Genomic DNA, 20,738 nt, shown 5'->3' with positions numbered 1-20,738 from the left:
CCGGGGTGCGGGTGTCCCGGGAGGGGAGACCGGGGGTGCCCGCAAGCCGGGGGGTGCCCGGGGTCCCCATCGCTGCTGCTTTTGGTGACAGCGACCGAGCTGGGTGCCGGGCATGTACGGCTGCGTCATGACACGCACCCACCTGCAAACCCGTTGTGCTCCCGCGCTGGTGACGATGGAAGGCCCTATCTTATCTAATAAGAAAAAAACGCCCCCCAACCTCCCCATATTTAAATATCAGTGAAATTTCCATACGTCTTTGCGGTCCTGTCTCAGTTGAACCCCGGAGATAACGCGCGGCAATTTTTCCTTTCACAAAGACCTTGTTTGCAACTGTTATCAAACCTCTGCATCGGGAACCAGCGCTCAATTTGAAAGGTAAAGCAGATCTCCTACCTAAAAAGATGGGTTTGTTTCAGCCGGGCAGCTGCACGTCGCGGCACCGTGGAGCTTGTGCCGGTTGGCTTGTCTGGGTTGCGCTGAGGATATGCCGTAGCTGTTTTTATTTGGGCTTTCTCATTTATTTAGTGGTTTTCTTTTAAGATGCATTGTCTAGGAAATGCTGCCTCCCTGGTGAGGCACAGCCAGGGCCATTTGATAGCGTGTCGTTGCACATCGTGTTCGCTTCAGGATCAGTTTACGGCCTGGAAGGATGGAAATTAAACTCAGCATGCAGGTTTTCAAAGCGCTTCCAGGGACAAGACCCACGTGTGCGGGAGATGAGAGATGAACGCACCCCTCCTGCTGTTGGGAGGGGACTCCCCGCATCACCTTCCTACGGACCCGCCAGAGACTGGCCTCCCTGAGGGCTTGCTCATCCGCGCGGAGGCTGGCTCCCCCAAAAGCTGTCCAGCACAGGGGATTTCCAGTTAGATTTGAGTTAGCCACGAGCAGCCTTTTGGGCCCTTCTTTTTGGGCAGCTTGCACGCTGCCCTCCTTCCAGCGCCGTGCAGAGCTGCAGCAGCTTTAGCTGCCCACACCAGCGACCGCACCTCTGAGCAACATTGTGGGCTGGTTTGTGTCTTCCCTGTTATCGCGTGGTTTCCTCTTGCCTCCCAGCCAGGCAGGGGGAAGCGCTGTAAATAACCACCGAACACTTCTGTGTGGCAAGCGTCCTTTGCAGGTGGGGTGTGCGGAACTGGCTGGGACCTTCACGCTGACTGTTAATTCTTGTCTTTTAGCTCAGGGTCATGGTGCCAAAGGCGACAACATCTACGAATTTCAGATTGAGTTCCTAGAACCGGTTGAGCCTAAAGTAGGTATTTTGACTTACTCTCACTCTTGCAAAGAAAAAGTAATTTTTGAAAAACTTGAAAGGAAAAAGGCTGTGCGTAAAGTCCGGAATACGCTGTTTAGATTTTCCTGGTGACTGTCACTGCTGCAAACTAAAAACTGTCTGGGGCAATCCTCTGTCCCGGTGCTCAGCCACTGTCCTGCCTTAATGCAAATCACCTCGCTGGAGATAGTGCTTGCATGGGTCAGTTTTAATAGAAACAGGGCCTTACATGTATCCGTTGTTAAACAGTAATTGTAAAAACTTTATAAGGATTTAAAGCAGCAAAACAACAGGGGAATCTGGCAATGCGTTATCCGATGCAACCTTGACTGGAGAGCAGGGGAACACTGTGCTGCGCAGTGTCAATGTGATGTTTCCTGGCTTCTTTTGCAGCCCGACAAAGTACTGCGAACTAGTGCTTCTGGCTTGTGTGGATTCCTTAGGTTGCCAGCACAGATATCCTACAGCTGCTATTGCAAAATCTTTTCTTAATTGCTGTTGTAGTCCGATAGCAGAGAGCTTGGCTGGAAGAGCAGCCCCTCCATGTTACTTGCAGGTGGCTGTAAAGTCTGTCTTTACCTCTCAAAGCTGTTAGGGGCACAGGAAAACTCTGGGCTCTGCTGCCAGTGCAGGATTTGTGCTGCTTATTCCTGGCTGCCTGTTGGGGATAGCTGCAGTCAGACTGGGAGCCACCATTCGCCTCTGCTGCTTCAACAAGGGAGGAGATCGTTCCCTCTCTGCAACACAGCAAGGGGCCAGAGGTAAATTTCTAGGGTCTGGTCATCCTGAAACTGATGTTGAACCAAAACTTCCCTGGGGAAAGGCATGCCCAGCTCTATGCTGCTGTCAGCAGGCAGGTTTCTTGTGTGGGTCTTGTGAGATGCAATGGGCATCTCTTGGCTCCAGGATCCGGTCACCAGTTTGTCATCTGTCCTGTAAAGCAGCAGCTGCTGGGTCCATGGCGTGGGGAGAGGTGTCCACTGCCGCCCGCACTTGTCCTCTGTGCTGGCAGACACGGGCTGTGCTGGGAGCCAGGCCTGGAAGGCAAGCCCTTGCCTCTGCAGAGCAGCCTCCTTCCAAAAATCTAGTCACTCTGAATCACTGGGGGGGGGCTGGAGGAGAATCGGCTCTGTGAAATCTGTATAACTACAGATGGTTGGGACTAGGAAGTATTGCAGGCCAGGGGGTTCTCTTTCAGCTTTGATGTGCACCATGAGTGCCTCTTGCTGGGGCCAGGCTGGCCACCAGTGAGAGATGCAGCTTCCAACAGGCAAGGACCAGGCATTGGTAGCTGTAAATTACAGCTACAGCCTTCAGCTGTCCCAGGAGCATCCAGACAGCCTTGAGAGAGCAGTGCTGGTGTAACGTGCGGAGTTTATGCCTCTTCTGCATCAGTTCCTGCTGGTTTGAGAGGCAGAGCACCCTGGCATAGGCTCGAGGTGCGGAGGGGTGCGATGGTGGCAGTAAGGGTGGGCATCCAAGGTGACAGTGCTGTGGGCTGTAAGGATGGAGAGGTTCTGGGCTGCCATTATGCAGAGCGTGGCTGTAGTGGAGAGGCCTCATGGGGTGGCAGTGACCACATTGCCAGGTCTGTCAGCTCACCATTTGTCTCGAGGTGTTTCCTAAGGCTGTTAGCTCTTCCTCTTGCTGTAGCAGATGTCACCTAGGGTCTCCTATTTTGGACAGGGACCTGTGGCTGATAGTAGTGCTATTTTTACCACTGGCTAGAGGAGAAGGGAGTGGCTCACAGTACTATACATGAGAAGGTCTAAAGCCAAGATCCTGAGTTTTGCCTGGGAAGGCTTAGTGCCAGGGTCTGTGGTGGGATGCAATAGTGCTGTGTGTTACAGGCAGGCTTTCAAGCTGCTTATCAAGTCCTACAGCCATCACAGTTGCCATCTTCAACTGGGCTGCCTTTTGCTTGCATACCTTGGGCAGCAGAGAGCTGCTTGTGCTGCAGCAGTCCCATGTTATCCCTGCCTCCTTGATAAGAAGAGCTGGGCTATCAACTCAGTCTCAGATCTTGTTTCTTGGGACTTTTGCTGATGTGTGCTCCTATGTCTGCCCTCAGCCTGTATGCAGGGTGACTCAAAGGCAGCTGAACATCACTGTGCAGAAAAAAGAGAGTATAGATGAATCGGATGCTGAAATGGAGCTGAAGGAGAAGGTCAGTCCTGTGGACACGTGTGGCTTGTGCTGCCAGCTACAAAGGAAGAGTAGCTGTTCCCCTGCGCATGAACTTGTGTTCTTCATTTAGCTGGAGTTGTCTGGCATGCTGATTGCTACTGCTATTTTGTACAGGTCCCACGTAGAATTGGTTAAATAGCTCAGATTGTACAGAGGAGTTCAGAAACAGGCACACTTCTGGCTCAAAAGAGCAGCAGCGCGAATCTGAACTGGTGGCTGTGCACTAGTTCAGCGCTGGCCGGAGTCTGCAGCTGAAGGCTTGCACCCCTTGCCCGCTGCCTTTGCAGCCCTGTGTCCTGATCCATATGAAGGTCATATCAGTGTGCCATACGGACGCCAGAGACGCCAGCCCCAGGCATTGCTTGTCTGGAAAGCAGGGATTTCTAAGGCTCTTTCTTGAGCCACTGAGCTAACCCTGACGGTGTATTCCCACCATCTGGTAAGCTTGAGCAGCTTACTGCAGCAGGGAGGTGCAAGGCTGTCTTGGAAAAGCCTTGAACAGACCACATTTCTGCAAATCTGTTTTACAACAAACGCTGCCCTGTTCCCTTCCACAGCCACTGAGCTTAGCGCGAAGGAGAAAGGGATGCTGCAAAGCCAGGAGCCAGAAAGCAGTGGTGAAGGGCAGGTAGAGAGCCTGGGCTGGATGTTCTCAGTTCCCTTCAGGTCACTGGTGGGTCATTAAATGTTTTAAGAAACAGCTCTAAGAAACAGTAATATCTGAGAATTAACACAGAAAGCAGCAGGCTTCTTCAGCAAAAGCATCTAATTACTAGAATAAAATACACAGTGAAGGCAGGATAACTAGTTAACACTCTCTAGCTTTCACTGTGCCATAATTTCTGTGCTGTTTTATGCAGGTGAAAATACAAATCCTCTAGCAAATGGCTGCTTAGCTGAGTTTTAAAACCACTAGCTTTGCAGTAGTATAGTTAACAAATCGCTTGCTAATTACAGTAACAGTCTTTAAAATCTTATCCTTCATCTTAAGGAAGAAGAAAAGATTAACAAAATGAAAATAGAATCCAGAGTCCCAAAAGACCGTAAGTAACCATACCTTTTTAGTGTGCAAGGTGGGGTTTAGAAAGCCTCTGTCACTCTTACATGCAAACCTCAACTCTTACGGAGCAATTTTGACTGGCTTGCTGCATCTTGGAGGGGGATCTTTGTATTGTGAGCTCTTTAGAGATTTAATAAAAATGGACTGCAGTTTCCAAGGAATTAAAAAAAATCTGACTAGCAAGAATTGGGTTCTAGCAGATGATGGTAAGCAGGCAGAACCCACAGTTCACACAGCAACCCTTTTACTGCAATCAATAGCTTCCCTCTTCCGTGAAAGCTTTATTCTCATAGAAAGCCTGTCTTGCAGCTGCACTCTTTGTAGGAGTGTTACCTCTGCTCACCTGACTTGTTTATTATTGATTTTTAGCTTTCAAACACCTGAAGAAGGGATACTTAATCATGTATAATCTTGTACAGTTTTTGGGATTTTCTTGGATTTTTGTGAACATGACAGTACGACTGTTCATCTTAGGAAAAGGCAAGTAATAAGCACTATTTTATTTACATTGGGGGTTTTGGTTTGTTTTTTAGTGCTGTTTTTAATACTTTGTAAATCGTGGAATCTAAAGGAAGACATGTTTAGGAAACAAAACCGTAAACGCATCACCAAAATGTACAAAAAAAGCCTCTCAAAAGCCATCACAGTGTCAAGGACAGGAAAATACTGTCCTCTTGTAAATCACAACTGCGTATTCTGATGAATGATACTTGTACTCTGCCAAGATTACTTCTAAAGAAATCCATTGAAGCAAAATGTCTCACTCACTGCAATGTTAGTATTTTTGAAAATGAGCCGGGCAGAATATTTGGTTTTGAAGCAAGAACAATTCATTCTGTTGAGGTACAGTGCTATTGCTTTTTTTGTCAAGTAATTACTAAAGTGGCTCTTGATCCTTCTGTGTGTGAAACAGAGCACTTGAGCAGTGTTTCTGGCGTAACTGCTGTGACTTCAAGATAAGGCCTATAAAGAAGTTACATAATTATGCATAATGGGGTGTGGGGCTTTTTTGGAATACAACTGGAATCCTGTTATCAAAAGCTATGCTGCTGCGCCAGCTTCCTGAACATGGAAATTCATGTGTTCTCTAAAATAGTTTCCTGTGTCTTACAGATTCCTTCTATGATACATTTCACACTATTTCTGACATGATGTATTTCTGTCAGACCCTGGCATTAATGGAGATCATGAATTCACTAATAGGACTAGTCAGATCACCGCTGATACCTGCTGTAATGCAGGTAATACTTTAAGATTCTTCTCCTTGCTCTTCCCATGTTTAAAGTAAATCTCTATTTTAAACAAGTGTTGAGACTCTCCTAAAATAAGTGATACAACCTAACTGGCACTGCACTAGGGAATGTATTATTCAAGAGGGAGGAATCCATGCTTCCCAGTCTTAGCTGTGGCAGGCTGTCTTCTTCCATCACCTATGTAAGATACTTCAGGACAACAAACGCAAGTAGCAGCTGATGAAAAGTACCTGATTTTAATTTGGTGCTAGTGCCCTTTTTATCCTGGTTGTTGTTGTTGTGCATAAAAATGAGGACAGATGATTTAAGACTAGGTCCCTTGGATTGCACCTAAATACAGCGCAAAACGTGTGCTCATAGGAAGCAGGTCACAGCTCGGCTGCAGAGTTAGTTACGTGCTCAGCACATGTGTTGGGTGTGAAGCGTGGGTATCCTGTGTGCTTTTGACAGCAAGGACTTGCTCTTTATTTTGATGAAAAGCGTGACCATTCCTTCATTTGTTGTTCTTAAACAGGTATTTGGAAGAAACTTTGTGTTGTTTGTTATCCTTGGAAGCTTAGAGGAAATGCAGAGCAAACCTGCAGTGTTCTTCGTGTTTTATTTCTGGAGTATTATTGAGCTGTTCAGGTTTGTGGGATTTTTTCCTCTAGCAGGTGCATACAGAACAATATAGCTGTCCCCAGAGGATTTTGATCCTTACACCTTTTGGAAGAGTGGCTCTAGCGCATTGGCCCCAGAGGGTAAAATCTCCTTTAGACCTGGACTATCACTAGGTTGCTCCATCTGCCAAAAGCTGGGACAAGGCTGGCATCTGAAAATAATACTGCCCTGAACCTAGGGAAACCTGTTGCTTTTTTCCTCAAGGGTTCTGTCGCTTTGAATTTCCATTGTTAAGTGAGCTGCACTGTGCTCTGTTTCTCTTCCAAAAGAAGTATTTTGAAAGGTTTATTAGGCAAGCCAGGCAGTTACATTCATCTGTATGGTCAAAATGATAGCATTAGTTCTGTAAACTGCCAAATAAGGGTGTGTCCATCATGATCCATAGGAATAATTTGGTTTAATATTCTTGTGTCATTTGGGAATTATATTGACTATACAGCATAGATAGGCGAGACTAATTCTAGTAGCAGCTTCCATTTTAAACAGTGTCTGTTTCTTCTCACACTGACTTGGCTTTAGGTATCCATATTACATGCTTTCATGCATCGGTATTGAATGGAAACCACTAACCTGGCTCCGTTACACTGCCTGGATCCCTCTCTACCCCTTAGGAGGTTTGGCAGAAGGTATGTCCAAAAAAGACAGTTTAATAAATAGTGAATTCAAGGCTAGGCAAATAACTCAATTTGTCTTTTTTTTTTTTTGGCTGCTGGACTTAAAAATGATAGAATAGAACAATAGATTTAAATAGACATTTGCTTTGAGCTGAAACAAATTAAGAATTTTTGTCTTTCTTACTGAATCAAATATTTTTTTCAATTTTATGTGGAAAGAAGTCTTTTTGGGCACTGGAGAGGAAAGTAAAGGCAACAAAAGGTTACCTGAACAAAGGGACCAAGAGCACAGTGCAGTCCATGCGAGCGGCACAGGATGACAATGCTCACTTGCCTCTGCTGATCCAAAGCAGTCTATTTGCTTTGGTTTGCTAGACCTGACTTGGTCAGCCTAGCCTGGATTCACACCAGCTCACAGAACTTGGTATTATCTTGTAAATCATTGCACAGGACAGGCAGGGGCTGATTCTTCCTCTGAAAGCAGCATAGCCTGTTCCAAGGTGGGCATGGTGCTTCCAAGATAGGGCTCTGCTCCCTCTCTGCTCTATGGCTGCTCCATGGAAGAAGCAGGCACCTCGTTCTTGCTGTAGCAATTCTGGGCCGGGGGGGGGGGGGGGTTTACAGGCCCTCTTGTAGGTCTGGATTATTTTTTATTTTTATTTATTTAAGAAGCATATCACCGCTCAGCTTCTAGCCGTAAGAAACGCGGTGTGATCATACCTGTCAGAACCTGTTTCTATGAGCCAGGAGTAGGCTTGGGCATTGCCCAACTCCAAGTACAGGAACCACTATGCCTGTTTTGTTGCTGTGGGTATTTCTGCATGGTAAATACTGCTGGCATGGGCCCTGCAGGCCACAGTTGCATATGAGAACAGTGTCTCACCAGGCAAGTTCACTGTGCTTAGACGTTCATAGCTGAACTGCTATACTGCCTCAGCTAGCTGCTTTCCATCATATTGCATGTTTAAGAAAAAAGGGCTTTAAAATTGGTAAAGAGAGCTAGCAAATAAGGGACTACCCTGAAAAAGTTGGAGTGGGCTGGGCAATTGTATCAATTGTATATTTTATATGTGCTTGATAATGATGGTGGCCTTCTGCTTGCAGCCGTCTGTATCGTTCAATCCATTCCAATCTTCAGTGAAACAGGGAAATTTAGTCTGGGATTGCCAAATCCACTGAACGTCACAATCCAGTTTTCATTTTTGCTTCAAATATACCTTATAGCCTTGTTTTTAGGTAAGATATTTAATTGTATTTCTGACTATTGAAATAAAAAGGCCACTTTCCTCTGAATAAGTATATTTTTCAAAGAAAATGAAATTCCTGCATCTTGGGGATCACGGCAACACAAAATTGCTTGAGGTTAAGCATTATCCTTGTTGCTGATGTAAATTTGTCAGTGATGGAGGGGAACACACCTACAATTGGCACTGGTCAGACCTCCCAAGAAGTAGACCCTGGTGTAACAAGTTAGCAGCATTATCTACTGATCACTGGGTTAAAAAAAATTTTTTGCATGTATTTATAACCTCAGTATACTTAGTTTCACCTGTTATGTTGTATTTGAACTTTGGAATGATTTAGTGAAAATCTAAACATAATTTCAAATTAAAGCAGTGTTTCACTAAACTGCATTATAATCAGTCATGCAACATGAAGTCATGTTTTTCCAGGAAACAATATAGAAGGCTCTTTAAATAGTAGCGTATTTAAAGGAAGAATGGTGTTTGATATATATATTTGGTTTCTGGTATTACATTTTAAAACGTAAGTTAACTTTGTAGCTCGCACACCCAGTATGTCTGGGTATCCCCAACTAACCTAGAATTTTAAACTGAACTTTCGCTAGATTTCTCCCTTTCACAGACATTGCTTAAGAATACCTTTAATCGAGTTTTACTCTGAAATACCTGTTTGATCCTTCCCCAGCTCTGCACTAGCCGGTGTTGCAACTTTTAAAAAAGTGACAAACCAACCTTCTGAGCACCCTGGTACCAAGCAGCCTGTGCAGCAACTCCTGCTTCACCCAGCAAGAAAAAACTTGCATTATCTTTCAATGCTATACACACCCTTAAACCATCGCTTTTTTGTGTGGTGGCTTGTTTGGTTGGTGGTTGTTCTTGTTTTAAAATTTTGTACAGCCATCTAGCATTAAAAAGATGCAGTAACGTCCTACCTAAACGCTTCATTCTTTTTCAGGGGTATCTGTAAACTTCCGTCATCTGTACAAGCAAAGGAAACAGCACCTCGGACCAAAGAAGAGAAAGATGAAGTAAAGGAGGACTGCAATGCTTTCTTATCTAATTTATCTCAATGACAAGATAAGCCTCTAATTCTTATGGTTTTACCCACTGTAAAGAATTTTGTAAAATTAAAAATGATCGTGCTAGGTTTCATGATTTCATAGTGAATTCAGGTAACATTCCCACATCATACTGTATTTTGTTCCCTTTCAATCATGTATGCATGGCATTTACCATTGAACAGTAACATTTAAACTTGTATCCTGCCAACTACCGTATTAGAAAGAAATCCTATTATCTGCATATAATATGCTTATAAACGGTGGAGCAGCACTGAATAGAAATAGTGTTTATTTTTTAATTGGATATTTGCTCTTTCAATATTGCATGCAGATAGGGCTTCTGATGTCGGGATATACTATTAGCCAGCCCATGCTGTTCCTAAGGTGCATCTTGATGGCAGGAGGAGCACAGTGTGAGACCGCTGTGAACAGTGTTTGGGCTTTTATTAACGGTTAGGGTAAACCTGCTCAGCACATACCCCTTCCCCTCCCCCTTTTCTTCCGCAGCACACTCAGGCTGCAGAATTAAAACTGGAAGTAGCTAATGTTGATTTAAATGCTACCAACTTAGTCTGTTTCTAGTTTAGCCTTAACGGAATAGGAGCGCTGTGTGGATCCTAGCATTCCTGTAGCAACACATCCTCATCCAGTCATTAGGGAAAGGAAGCTGCTCTGTGACATGGTCAGAAATGCTTTCCCCGTTGGTAATGCAAGCACTGAAACATAACAAATTATGGAAAGGTCGGTACCAGCTTTCTCCTAGCAGGTGAATCCCAACAGAACTCTATCCCACCCATGTAAAGGGAAAGCGTGGAACTGTCATAGGAGACCAGGCTCCTCTGATCATTCCTGGTAGGACTGCAGCTCCTGTATTTATAGCCTTCAGAAAGGCAGTAAAGCTTGCTTTTCTACTGAAGCTTAGGGGTGCAGCTGAGAATTTGGTGCATATGCTTTGTCAGCTGGCCCCTGGTGGGTTGGAGTAGAGGGTCAAAATAACCGTGTGTTATTTTGATGGCATGTATCAAATCCCAGTAAGGGAGATCCCACACAGGGTTTTTGAAGGGACCCTTTCCACTCTGCTTGGTTTAAACAGCAGCAAAAACAAAAGAGAAGCTCCCACCACATCCCAGGTCATCTACTCTCTCACTTGGAAACCTTTGTTTCAGTTGACTGTATGTCAACATGCCCTTCTTCACACCTAGCCTTCTATAGTTAATGCCAGATCCCTCGGGCCTCCTTAATCCAGTTTAGAAAATGCACAAAAAGTTTGCTCTAAACTGTATCGTGGTTATGAACAGGTTACTTCACAGTGACTGCCCCTGCCCCCTGGGCAATGCAAAGCAATGCCAGCAATCCAGAACAGGCACTGAAGTTGAGATTAGCTCAGTGCCATGCTACTATTTATCTTTTTCTACTGTAAAACAATATGAATTCTCCGGAAAATTATTTTCTGTATTGAAGGTAACATACAGCTTACTGTTTGTGATACAGACCCAGTGCTTGTTACTGTAAAGGAAGGGAAATAGCCTTGTATGGAGATTTTAAAAAAGAACTGTTTTAACAAAGAACTGGTACAAGCTCCACGCTGCATTTCACAAACATTTTCTGTCAACAAGAGGAACAACGCAACTTCTCTTTAGGGATACTCGAGGCTCCCAGTCAAAGGAGAGTGCAGCTCAGAAGAGCTGAGCATTATTTACACACTTAATCGTTCACTATAGCACATACTGTACCTATGTTTGAAGTATGTCAAAGAGTGGAATTAGCTGAGTAATGGAACAGCAAGGATCACTTTCATACTCCACTGGGCATTTAAACTTCTGTTACGAAATCCATATCTATACCTACATGATATTTCTCAGTGAAATTGTACCTAGTGCAAGCTGTCATGGATCTTACACTACTGAATTTTAGTCCTTCAGAAAGAATGTGTTTGTATTAATAAATATTTACAACCAAATTTTGCTTTTGTTCAGTGATTTGTTCATTCCCTGAATGTGAGAAGCTGTATAATTTATTATTTAACTCTTGCGATAAACAGCTGTGAGCCAAACCTTCATCAGGTCAATGTTTTAGGCCACACAGCCTAGTTCCTATGAAAATGGAACAAATCCAAGTTCAGATTTCATGAAGAATTACTCTTTATTAATATTACACAAATAAAAACCTTGTCTCAAGATTAAGTTACTTTCGCAAGCATAAGCACTGCAATGCCAAGAGACAACTCTGATTGTGGCAGTACAGACTGGCTTTCAAGTCGGGCATAAAATTAGCAACAACACCCTGAAATTAGTTGCATATCTGATCTTGCACCGTGACTCTCGCGTGTTTTCTTTGGACTAACCAAGTCAGTGTATACAATGTAGTAGCTGCCTTTTAGGATACTTTTACCAGTGAGTTCAGTTATGTATTTTGGAGAGGCCAAAAGCCATGAGCAGTCTGCTGCCTATGATGGCTTTTTCTTTCTTTCCTCACATGTACTGAGTAACTTCCACCCATCATCCAACACAGTAATGGACTCCGGGGCACTTTCCAGATCTGACTAAAGCCACCACAAACTAGCTACGTTTATTTAGACCACTGATGCAGGTTAAGGGACCCTGTTTTGATAGGAAGTTCTCCAAACAGTAATTAAACAGGCCCTAGAAAGTAAACAGCACAAGGAAATTTAAACCACTTGAGTCCTAAATCTATAGAAGCTCCCCAAATGGAGACTTCACATTCTTTCAGTGCTGCTACTGGAAAAATCTGTCTGCAGGGGAGCAATGTTATGGTCATAGGCAGCATATTCTGATGCTCCAGTACTTGCCACTTTAAGCTGCTGAGCAGCATGTGTGAGCTGAAATGCCGCATCAGGATGCGCTGTGTCAGGAAGCAGGGTGCACTCCCGCTCCAGCATGTCTGCCACGCCTTTCAAGAGGTCCAAAAACCCAAAGGCCAGAGCTGCCTTTCGTAAACGATTAAGTTCCTGCAAAGAAGACAAAACCCTTTAAAAGCCACTGTAATCCTTTACATAAAACATGGTTTTCTTACTTCTTTTTTAAAGGCAAGCTTATTCAATTAGAGAAAAATAACCCGAGTGATCGGTGCAGCTGCTGGAAACTGCCCAGCTGCTCATGAGATAAAAAATGCTTCAGAGCTTCAGAGGATCATGACACAACTAAACAGCTGGTTTTCCCTTGACGCCTTCCTGTAAATCTCCACTTCTCCCTTTTCCCTTCTGTGCATTCAGCTATTGCATGAGCCCATTTTGTCTGTGTCCCAGCTGGGGGTGACCTCCAACTTAGGCTTCACTGACTGCTGCCTTTAACCACATCGTCCAGCAAAATGTATACACATGGATTTTTCTTCACTATAAACTGACGAGTGCTTATGTGTATTTAGGCAGGGTATTCATTCTTGAAGTCTCTGGGGGCTATGATAACAAACTGCTTCAGCCCTAAGCTTACAAGAGGAACAACAATTACCTCCAGCTACAGTCTAGATTATGGGTTATTATGAGGTGGCCAAATGTGCCCAGAATTTTGTCTTTCTCTGCTTCAATTGTAGAAAAAAATGTAAGTGGACATATTCAGACTCAGAATGACACCTGTGTTCCTACTCCTCTCTGATCCCTCAGTTTCTGCCTTGAAAACAGCATAAAATCTGCAAAGTTCACCATGGAAGTAGCAGGGATCGTGAGGGGCACCTATAAACTTGACACACTTAGGCCACCCTGCCAGAGAATGTGGTGGCAGGAAACCAGACCCCCTTGTCTCACCTTAACTAGTCTAAAATAGACCCAGGATGTCTCCTTTACAGAACCATATACGTTTTTGCAGAGCCCTACAAGCCTGCAGAGAAGATACCACAGCCACAGACAGTATGTGCTCCTCTGTCAAATGCACCACTATCACTATGGATCACACTTGGGCCAGCGTGAAATGCTACTCACTTTATAGAAGGTTTGAGTTTTTTCAGGGAGTTTCCTTGCATTCCTCAAGATCTTCTGTACATCTGTCTGCAGAAAAGGGAAAAAAAAAAAATCTTGGCAACTGCTGGGGAAGCTGCAGAAAAAAATCCTCAACTATTTTATTGATAAATTATCCTGACCATTGACAAGACTGCAGCTCACAAAGGCTGAAACATAAACGGTAATTATACTAAATCCAATAAACTAAGCCAGATGCTACACTGGAGACACAGCTTTCATTAAGCAAGCTAGGCTTTCTGATTGCATTTTAATCATGACATTTGGAAGAGGCAGTGTTTATGAAAATGAAAGAAAAGCAATAAAGCAATTACATTAAACGGACAAGACACACACAGACTCCACTTTGCTGGTAAGATGGCTACTGCTGACCAAAGTAAAGCATCAAGTCCAAAACCTGTATCATTACCTGGAGGCCACTTGGTTTAATCCATACGGTAACATTCTGTGCGTAACTGCGCTTGTTCTTGGGTTGCAGGGGGAAAGGGCTCTTATTATCATCCTCTCCGTAAGGATTTTCTTTTGCATCTTGGGGCAGGGGGGGAGAAAATAAAAAGAACTTAAGAACTGAGGCTTGGCAAGGTCATTCACACAATAAAATGCAGAATGTGTAAGAGTTATTCAAATGAGTGTGACTAGTACCTGAAATGGGTCCAAGCTGTGCCATCTTCCCTAGCCATGGAAGGGGCTCGGGACCAGGTTCAAAGAGTGACATCATGAGGTTTGATTTCTTCTTGCTATCAGCTTGTGAATAGAGCATTCCATACCACTCTGGCCTATTGAAAAGAGCAAATCCCAAAGGCTGAAAATCTTCCACCCCTCTTTGCCCAGAATTTGCTTCCCTCCCACCGTATAGAGGCTCACTATTTGCAATTTATACTGGCAGAAACATATCCACAATTAAAAATCCACAGCTTTGTCTAGCAGTGCAGAGTTCTGTGCAGAATACAGATATAAATAAGCATAATTTATAAATAAAGCATAAATGAGCAAAGTAAGAGATTTTTTCAGGCAGACATCCAGCTCCATACCCCAACTGGACGACAGCCACCATGCCTTCCACTTTCAGGCTGCCATGCAATAAAACACAGAAGTTGGGGATTTTCCCAGCAATCTGATTTGCTGAATTCTCATCTTCTGTGTCATCTGTGATCCCAGGTCCCACCTCATCACCTTCTGGGGAAGAATAAAAGGAAACAAAGACACAACATAAGAATAAATTCAAATACACTGGTTCCATTTCCATGACACCACCCTCTATTTTCTGCCATGCAAGAGTTAGCTAATACTTCTGTAGAAGGAACAGCTGCTAAATGAACTGTTTGGGCAAAGTGGCACTATAATGTTATATAAATATTCCGCTGCATCCTACTCATGAAACAGAGTTACCAAAAACCTGTAAATAAAACCTCAGATTTGAAGAAACTAGAAGTGAAATGAAACAGCACCAAGAGTCTGCCTGCCAGGTTAAACCACAACAGCAACAAATACATGTCTGTTTCTGAACCAAAAGCATCCCGAATTTCAAGTCCTCCTCTCCTAGTCCTCGTCTCCTATGCAATTCGTGGTCATTATGAGAAACTTACTATGTTTTAACAGCTGGAACACAGCTGTGATTTAAGTGTTAATACCTTCTAAGGTGAAAGGCCTAGCAGGACAAGAGTGTGAATACAGAGATGAAAGTGTATCTGGAGCCTTCATTCTTCTTTTCCAAGAGAAATCTCACTTTCTCCTTGCTCTACTCCAAGGTCATGACAAAAGGAAAGGGGAAGTCCTTCTTACCACAGGCTGATGCACACAAGTAGCTGCAAGTCAGTAATATGCTTAACCATCCTCGAAGCCTACCTACGCCAGTCATTTGTACAGATACATATATACTTGGCCCCAGCGAGCAGCAATTAGTGGTTAAGTACAACTGAGCAATCTAATTGTGATTAAGATCAGATTTTTCACAACAAATCATTCCAAGAACCAATTAGATGCAGGCATTAAATATTCATCTGGCACCACATATTTCATGGCCCATAACTATTTTTAGCTTTAAGTTCAGCATGTTCTATTAATGATGCTATGAAGACACTGTTCCCTCTATTAACTAAAGAACGCAGTATTCAAAAAAAGAAAGAACTTGTGTTCAAGGTTTTAATTTTAATGTAACCACACAAACATGTCTTTAGAGACATCTGGCATTTTGATAAAGCATTAAACCTGTGCTTCTAGTCTAAACCACCACAGACATTACAAGGGAAGCTTAAAGCAGTTTTTGCAAAAAGAAACAAAACTTGCTCACCTCTGTTAAGTGCAATGGGCAGTACCAAGTGTCTGGACAAGACAGGAGGGCTAGAAATGTCAGCTATATCTACAAACCCAACAATTTCTAGATCTGTGGGAAAACAAGAGGTTTAAGTCAGCTTTGGAAATAGCTGAAATGTATTCAGAGTCAATTTAACATTACCACTTCCTACACCGCTAAGTTTTCTGAAGCAGTGACTAGAGGTAGCACAACACAGCCCCAACCTTGGCTGGGGTGTTTAGGTGTTAAAAAGATACAAACATTCATACATAATACCGTGACACTTCAAGATGAGAACATTACTTTCACCACACACATACTGCTGTCCCTGAACTGTTCTGCTAGACAAATACAGAACTGCGCACATTGTTTTACACTATACACAATCCATTGCCATTTTATAAACTCAAAAGGAGAGAAAACAAAGGACTAAACCAACTCTACTAGCTTCAAAGTGGCATCACAGAACCCGCAGGAATTCCCATCAACTCTCTGGCAGGTTTAGCCCCGATGGGCGTGTTCTCAGGGCTGGGAAGACTGAGTTGTGGTTCTTGAGTTTTATTTGCCCACTGGAAGTTTAAATGCAGCTCCATCTCATACAGAGTTGTGGGCATTTGCTGATAAAAGATTGAGGCAGCGCGTTCTTCATGCTCAGCCTTGTCTGATTTCCTTCCCACTTCTTGGCTGTAAGAAATATTGTATTGGGTTCACGCCCCCGAGCCCTGTGAAGGTTTTGGTGTGTGGCTTAGGGCTAGCCTTTGACCACCTCTGCGCTGGCAGGGGTGTGCAGAGTACCTCCTACACAAAGCATAGTGACACATGGTGTGCTCTAGCTACGGACACAGGTCCGTACGTGTATGGCACAATTAGAAATTCAATGTGTTTCCACCCTGTACTGCAGCTGGAACCGGGGAGCAGAGTCTTCTCCTTGACAGTCCAAGCAAAGGAGCTGGCCCAAAGGCAATTCAATTGATTTTTCTCATAGCTGAACAACGAAGGCTTGATTAAAGCCCTGGAGGAATTCAGGGGCTGAGCACACCATACACTGCATTTTAATGCACACAGAACAAAATTTCCTTCACGCCAAATTCCTATCTTTGGTATGATAGGAGGAACTCTAAGACTGAATGCAACACAAAGCCTCCCTCGTCAAGACACACTGCATGCTCTTTCTCTTTGCTTTCGCTTCTTTAGTACGGACGCACTCATTCCTATTTAAACAGCATGCAGCTACAAATAAGAAGTGATCACACTCCAAATGAGAAATATTTTTTCTCTTGAAGATTTAAAAAAACCCCAAACAAATCAAGGCAACCTTGGTGGCAGTAATTTATGGGTTGCAGTTCACTCAGTTGCAAAATTTTACCACTACCGTGTCCTTATTCACATGCAAGCTGTGCACATTTTGTTGACGAACACAAAAAAAAGGGAAGTCTACAGGACAGAGCCAGGAAATGAAATTGCCAGTAAAGCTAGAAACTCACAAAAAAGAAATTATCCGAAATTAACCTGGGTATTTGATCTAACCAAGTCACTCTCTTGGCACTTCCCAAATAGCACAAAGCCAGCAGGAACTCCCATCAGCTCCCTTGCAGAGTTAGCCACATCGGGGTGTCACTGAGGCTGTCAACCTTTAGCTCAAGAGCCACGGCACTCTACTGCCTGACTGGAAAGAACAACAAAATGCATGTGGCCAAGTGCACTGCTGAGGAACTGAGAGCAATTTTGATGCTACAGTTCAAACTTAATTCTTAAGGCAAAGCAGTGAGGTTCCATGTATTCTCTCCAAGAAGCATACCCAGCCATTTGCAAGTCACAGGCATGGGCTGTCTACAGACTACCTGCTGTTCGCAGGTGCAGCGTCCACTAATGTGAGGGCTGAGAAAGGTTTTCTTTGCACAGTTGTTTGTAAAAATAACTTAGTATTGGTAAGAAGTGCCAGGATGACAGACAAACTATAAAGACAGAGATTTCATAAATCTCAACCCTTACTTGTGCTGCCTCACCAATTCTTCTCGACTCCACCCCTAGTGGGTTCCTTGACGAAGCCTCCAGGAAGATGTTTGTGTCACCTGATACTACAGATTCTTTCTGATAAAGGCAACTCTAACACAAAACGCAGCCCCTTCTCCAACACATCTCTCCTATCCTCCATGAAACTTATGAGGGTATTCATGGAAAACAGCCCGTGGCTGTCATCCACAGTCCTTGCCCCTAGAAATTGGCACCCTGAGCTTTAGAAGTGCCTCTACCCTATTCCAGCCCTTTTGCCAGGTACACACGGCTGAAACAGTGAGATTCTTGTCCCCTGGTGCCACATATACCAAAAAACTACATGGTCAGCAACTGATCCTTGCAGAGAGAAAGTGGATGAGACAGTAACTATACAGGGTAAGAGGTGGTAGTGAAAAGGTAGAAATGAAATGGATTTAAGTAAAAGGCAATCAAAGATTTGTTACCTGTATTAATTGCTTTAGGGATGGGGTCTATTTCCTCATCTATAATGAAAGGTTCTGGTCTGGGAAATACTTGCACGTCAGATGTTAAGTGGCCACACTTGAGAACAGCATGGAATGGTGTATAAGCCAGGTCTATTAGCTTTCTAGAACACAATCAGTTATTATTAAGGAAAACATAATACATATCAAATGAAAATAGTTTGTCTAAAGCACACTAAGCTCCCAAACCTTTTTTTTTTTTTACTACAACTAATTCAATAGTTCTAGCACTGCTGAATTACAAAACAAAGCAGCACATTATCACACTGACGGCAAACTAACAATAATTCTGGAAATTAGTATCTTCTATCTGCCAATCATGAAGAGATGCTATGGTTTGTTACAGAACGATTAAAATAAATATTGACCTTAACCAGTGAAGGTCAAGGAAAAAATACAGTTAACAAGATCATAAACTAAAAGAAAGAAAGGTTAATTAGAACACTCCATATCATCAGATTTCTTGTTATATTTGGTTTCTTTTACAACTACTAACTGAAAACCTTCGCAAAGGCATGTTATCTCCAAGTCTACTAACCCAAACATTGACTGTACATTCTTCAGGCAAAGGGGTCCATCAATGGTAAAAATTTGCCCTTCCCCATTGTTTAAATCGATGAGCCGTTCCAGGCAGTCTAAGGAATCTGTGCTTTGAAGCTGTAAAAAAAAAAAAAAGTGAAATGTTTTTGTTAAGCTTTCTTTTTATTCTCTTTTTAACCAGTAAGTTTTCAGAAAAGTTGCACAACACAGCCAAAAGCATCTGATTGGATGCTATCAGGAATTTTTGTTATCGCACTCCTTCCTGCATAAACCAACATTCCTGGTCTCCCAGGAAATGTACTCCTTGTGTTGCATTTATATTAGACCAGATGTAGCATCTGGCCTAGTAACAAATAATCACAGAATCTCTCGAGTTGGAAGGGACTCGTAAGGATCATCGAGTCCAACTCCTAATACATTGCTTTATCATGTTAGGTTCTGCTTTGAAAGCAAGTTCAAGCAACCAAAAATCCCAGAAGCTCTCAGTCTTCAAGAGCACAGGAATGCCTTAACTAGTAAAGTTAAAAATAACATTTTATTGGCAATGCTAGGTTTCCAGCTCCTTCAGGATAACACAATTTTTAGGAGGGAAGGCAGATATAATTCTTTTTAAGAAGCTCTTAAGAGAATGCTTCTGAAAGCACCTGAATTTATCAGTAATAGAAGATTTATGTTAAAACATTTTCCCAGTTATTCTGGAGTGTAAACAATGCTTCAATCCATCAGCTTAATCAAGAGAATCAACCTTGACAGAGACCTTGAAGATGAAATACCTATTGCACACCTAAGTAGAAAATCCTTCTGCAATAGACAGAAGAATATAAGTGTCAAGTCAAAAGCAATGCTATTAGTAAATCCTAATCTAAGGAACTTTAGTCTATATAGGCTTCTTTGTAAACTTTTTTTATTCAAACGAATCCTAACTACTGTGATGATTTTTCAAGCTGGTATTGAGATTTTCAAGGGTACCTGAAGAGAAAGAAAACAGTCGCCTTTCCTTCCAAAGGGGAGTTGGTTTGAACACCGGCTTAGAGACTTTCGAATTTTGCTCACTCACATTTCCACATAAAGCTGTTTTAAGTGTTGAGCATCTTTGCAATAGAAGTCATTTATTCAAGAATTTAATTGTAGGTTAAGAAAAGACCCCAAAGCCATTTGAAGTAACTAAAGCAGTAAAGGTAATAATAGCAACAGAGAAATAAAAATTGCATAATAATGTTCCCCAGGGAGAAACAGACACAATTTATAAAGACTATGATAATAGTGCAATAATAAACTTTATAAAAGATACTGCAGTTAAATTTCACCAAATAACTGATACTAAGCACCGCAATGTCAACTAAACTTTAAAACTAAGCACAAGAACAAGCACAAGCACATCAAAGTGTGTTTTGTGCTGACCTGATCATTAGTTCAGAGAAGAACAATAATGATCCAATGTAACAAAGAAGCATGTATGTGATAAAGACATCACCTCTTCGAGATTTGCCATGCACATGACGTACAACTTGGATGGGAATGGGAAAGGCAGCGGAAACCGGTTGCTTTCACTTCGCTGGTTGTGAGTAGCTAGTGAGTGCCGTAGGGAGCCTCTGCCAATCCCCAAGCAGCCATCAGTGACAAGAACAACCTTGAATAAAAGAGGACACATTAACATTTCCAAGTAAAGACACGCTTCTGTCTGCAGAGGGCAACTACACACCAACACATTGCAGTAGCCTTCCTAGCAGCATGCACTTCTGTACTGAAAAATCCCTGCTCACATGGGGATTTCCTCCAACTTAAACTACTTGCATGGTAAATATGCACTGACACAAAAGAGAGACCAAATTGTTGAGGTCTAAGCTATGCTTGGTTTTACATCTTTCTAGTTCTTTGCTTTGAATGTCTGCTTTTCCAAGGTGCCTTTTATCCTTGTTAGATTATGAAGCATTGCCTAGACAATAAACCTCTACCTTTTTTCTCCTTAAGGAATATTACTTGAAACATCTTCCTAGCTCACCGAGCTGCAAAATTACTGAACTTAAATCCTAACCTGAAGAGCAACAGGCTCTTAAGTGTCTCCAAAAACTGAGGGCTAAA

The 20,738-nt window shown here is 42.9% G+C and overlaps 2 protein-coding genes across 4 annotated transcripts in view; one reads left to right on the top strand and one right to left on the bottom strand.

The window, feature by feature from the left end:
* HACD3 (3-hydroxyacyl-CoA dehydratase 3) overlaps positions 1 to 11,401 on the top strand; it is a 15,426-nt gene extending 4,025 nt beyond the window's left edge. The window contains exons 2-11 of the mRNA XM_035902526.1: positions 302 to 378; positions 1,182 to 1,255; positions 3,348 to 3,443; positions 4,455 to 4,506; positions 4,893 to 5,003; positions 5,637 to 5,764; positions 6,291 to 6,403; positions 6,956 to 7,062; positions 8,155 to 8,286; positions 9,250 to 11,401. Of these exons, the coding sequence (XP_035758419.1) occupies positions 302 to 378; positions 1,182 to 1,255; positions 3,348 to 3,443; positions 4,455 to 4,506; positions 4,893 to 5,003; positions 5,637 to 5,764; positions 6,291 to 6,403; positions 6,956 to 7,062; positions 8,155 to 8,286; positions 9,250 to 9,326 (967 nt within the window). The 3' untranslated portion in view covers positions 9,327 to 11,401. The remainder of the gene's footprint in view (positions 1 to 301; positions 379 to 1,181; positions 1,256 to 3,347; positions 3,444 to 4,454; positions 4,507 to 4,892; positions 5,004 to 5,636; positions 5,765 to 6,290; positions 6,404 to 6,955; positions 7,063 to 8,154; positions 8,287 to 9,249) is intronic.
* Positions 11,402 to 11,478: 77 nt separating this feature from the next.
* INTS14 (integrator complex subunit 14) overlaps positions 11,479 to 20,738 on the bottom strand; it is a 22,504-nt gene continuing 13,244 nt past the window's right edge. For all 3 annotated transcript variants that reach the window (XM_035902513.1, XM_035902514.1, XM_009647100.2), the window contains 9 exons: positions 20,131 to 20,286; positions 18,655 to 18,773; positions 18,078 to 18,220; positions 15,616 to 15,708; positions 14,357 to 14,501; positions 13,968 to 14,101; positions 13,735 to 13,853; positions 13,290 to 13,355; positions 11,479 to 12,323 (listed from right to left, as the gene is read on the bottom strand). In XM_035902513.1, coding sequence (XP_035758406.1) covers positions 12,072 to 12,323; positions 13,290 to 13,355; positions 13,735 to 13,853; positions 13,968 to 14,101; positions 14,357 to 14,501; positions 15,616 to 15,708; positions 18,078 to 18,220; positions 18,655 to 18,773; positions 20,131 to 20,286 — 1,227 coding nt within the window. In that variant the 3' untranslated portion in view covers positions 11,479 to 12,071. The remainder of the gene's footprint in view (positions 12,324 to 13,289; positions 13,356 to 13,734; positions 13,854 to 13,967; positions 14,102 to 14,356; positions 14,502 to 15,615; positions 15,709 to 18,077; positions 18,221 to 18,654; positions 18,774 to 20,130; positions 20,287 to 20,738) is intronic.

Source organism: Egretta garzetta, unplaced genomic scaffold (genome assembly GCF_000687185.1).
Source record: "Egretta garzetta isolate BGI_Z169 unplaced genomic scaffold, ASM68718v1 scaffold549, whole genome shotgun sequence".
NCBI classification, from domain to species: Eukaryota; Metazoa; Chordata; class Aves; order Pelecaniformes; family Ardeidae; genus Egretta; species Egretta garzetta.
This window is presented reverse-complemented; position numbering and strand designations above follow the sequence as displayed.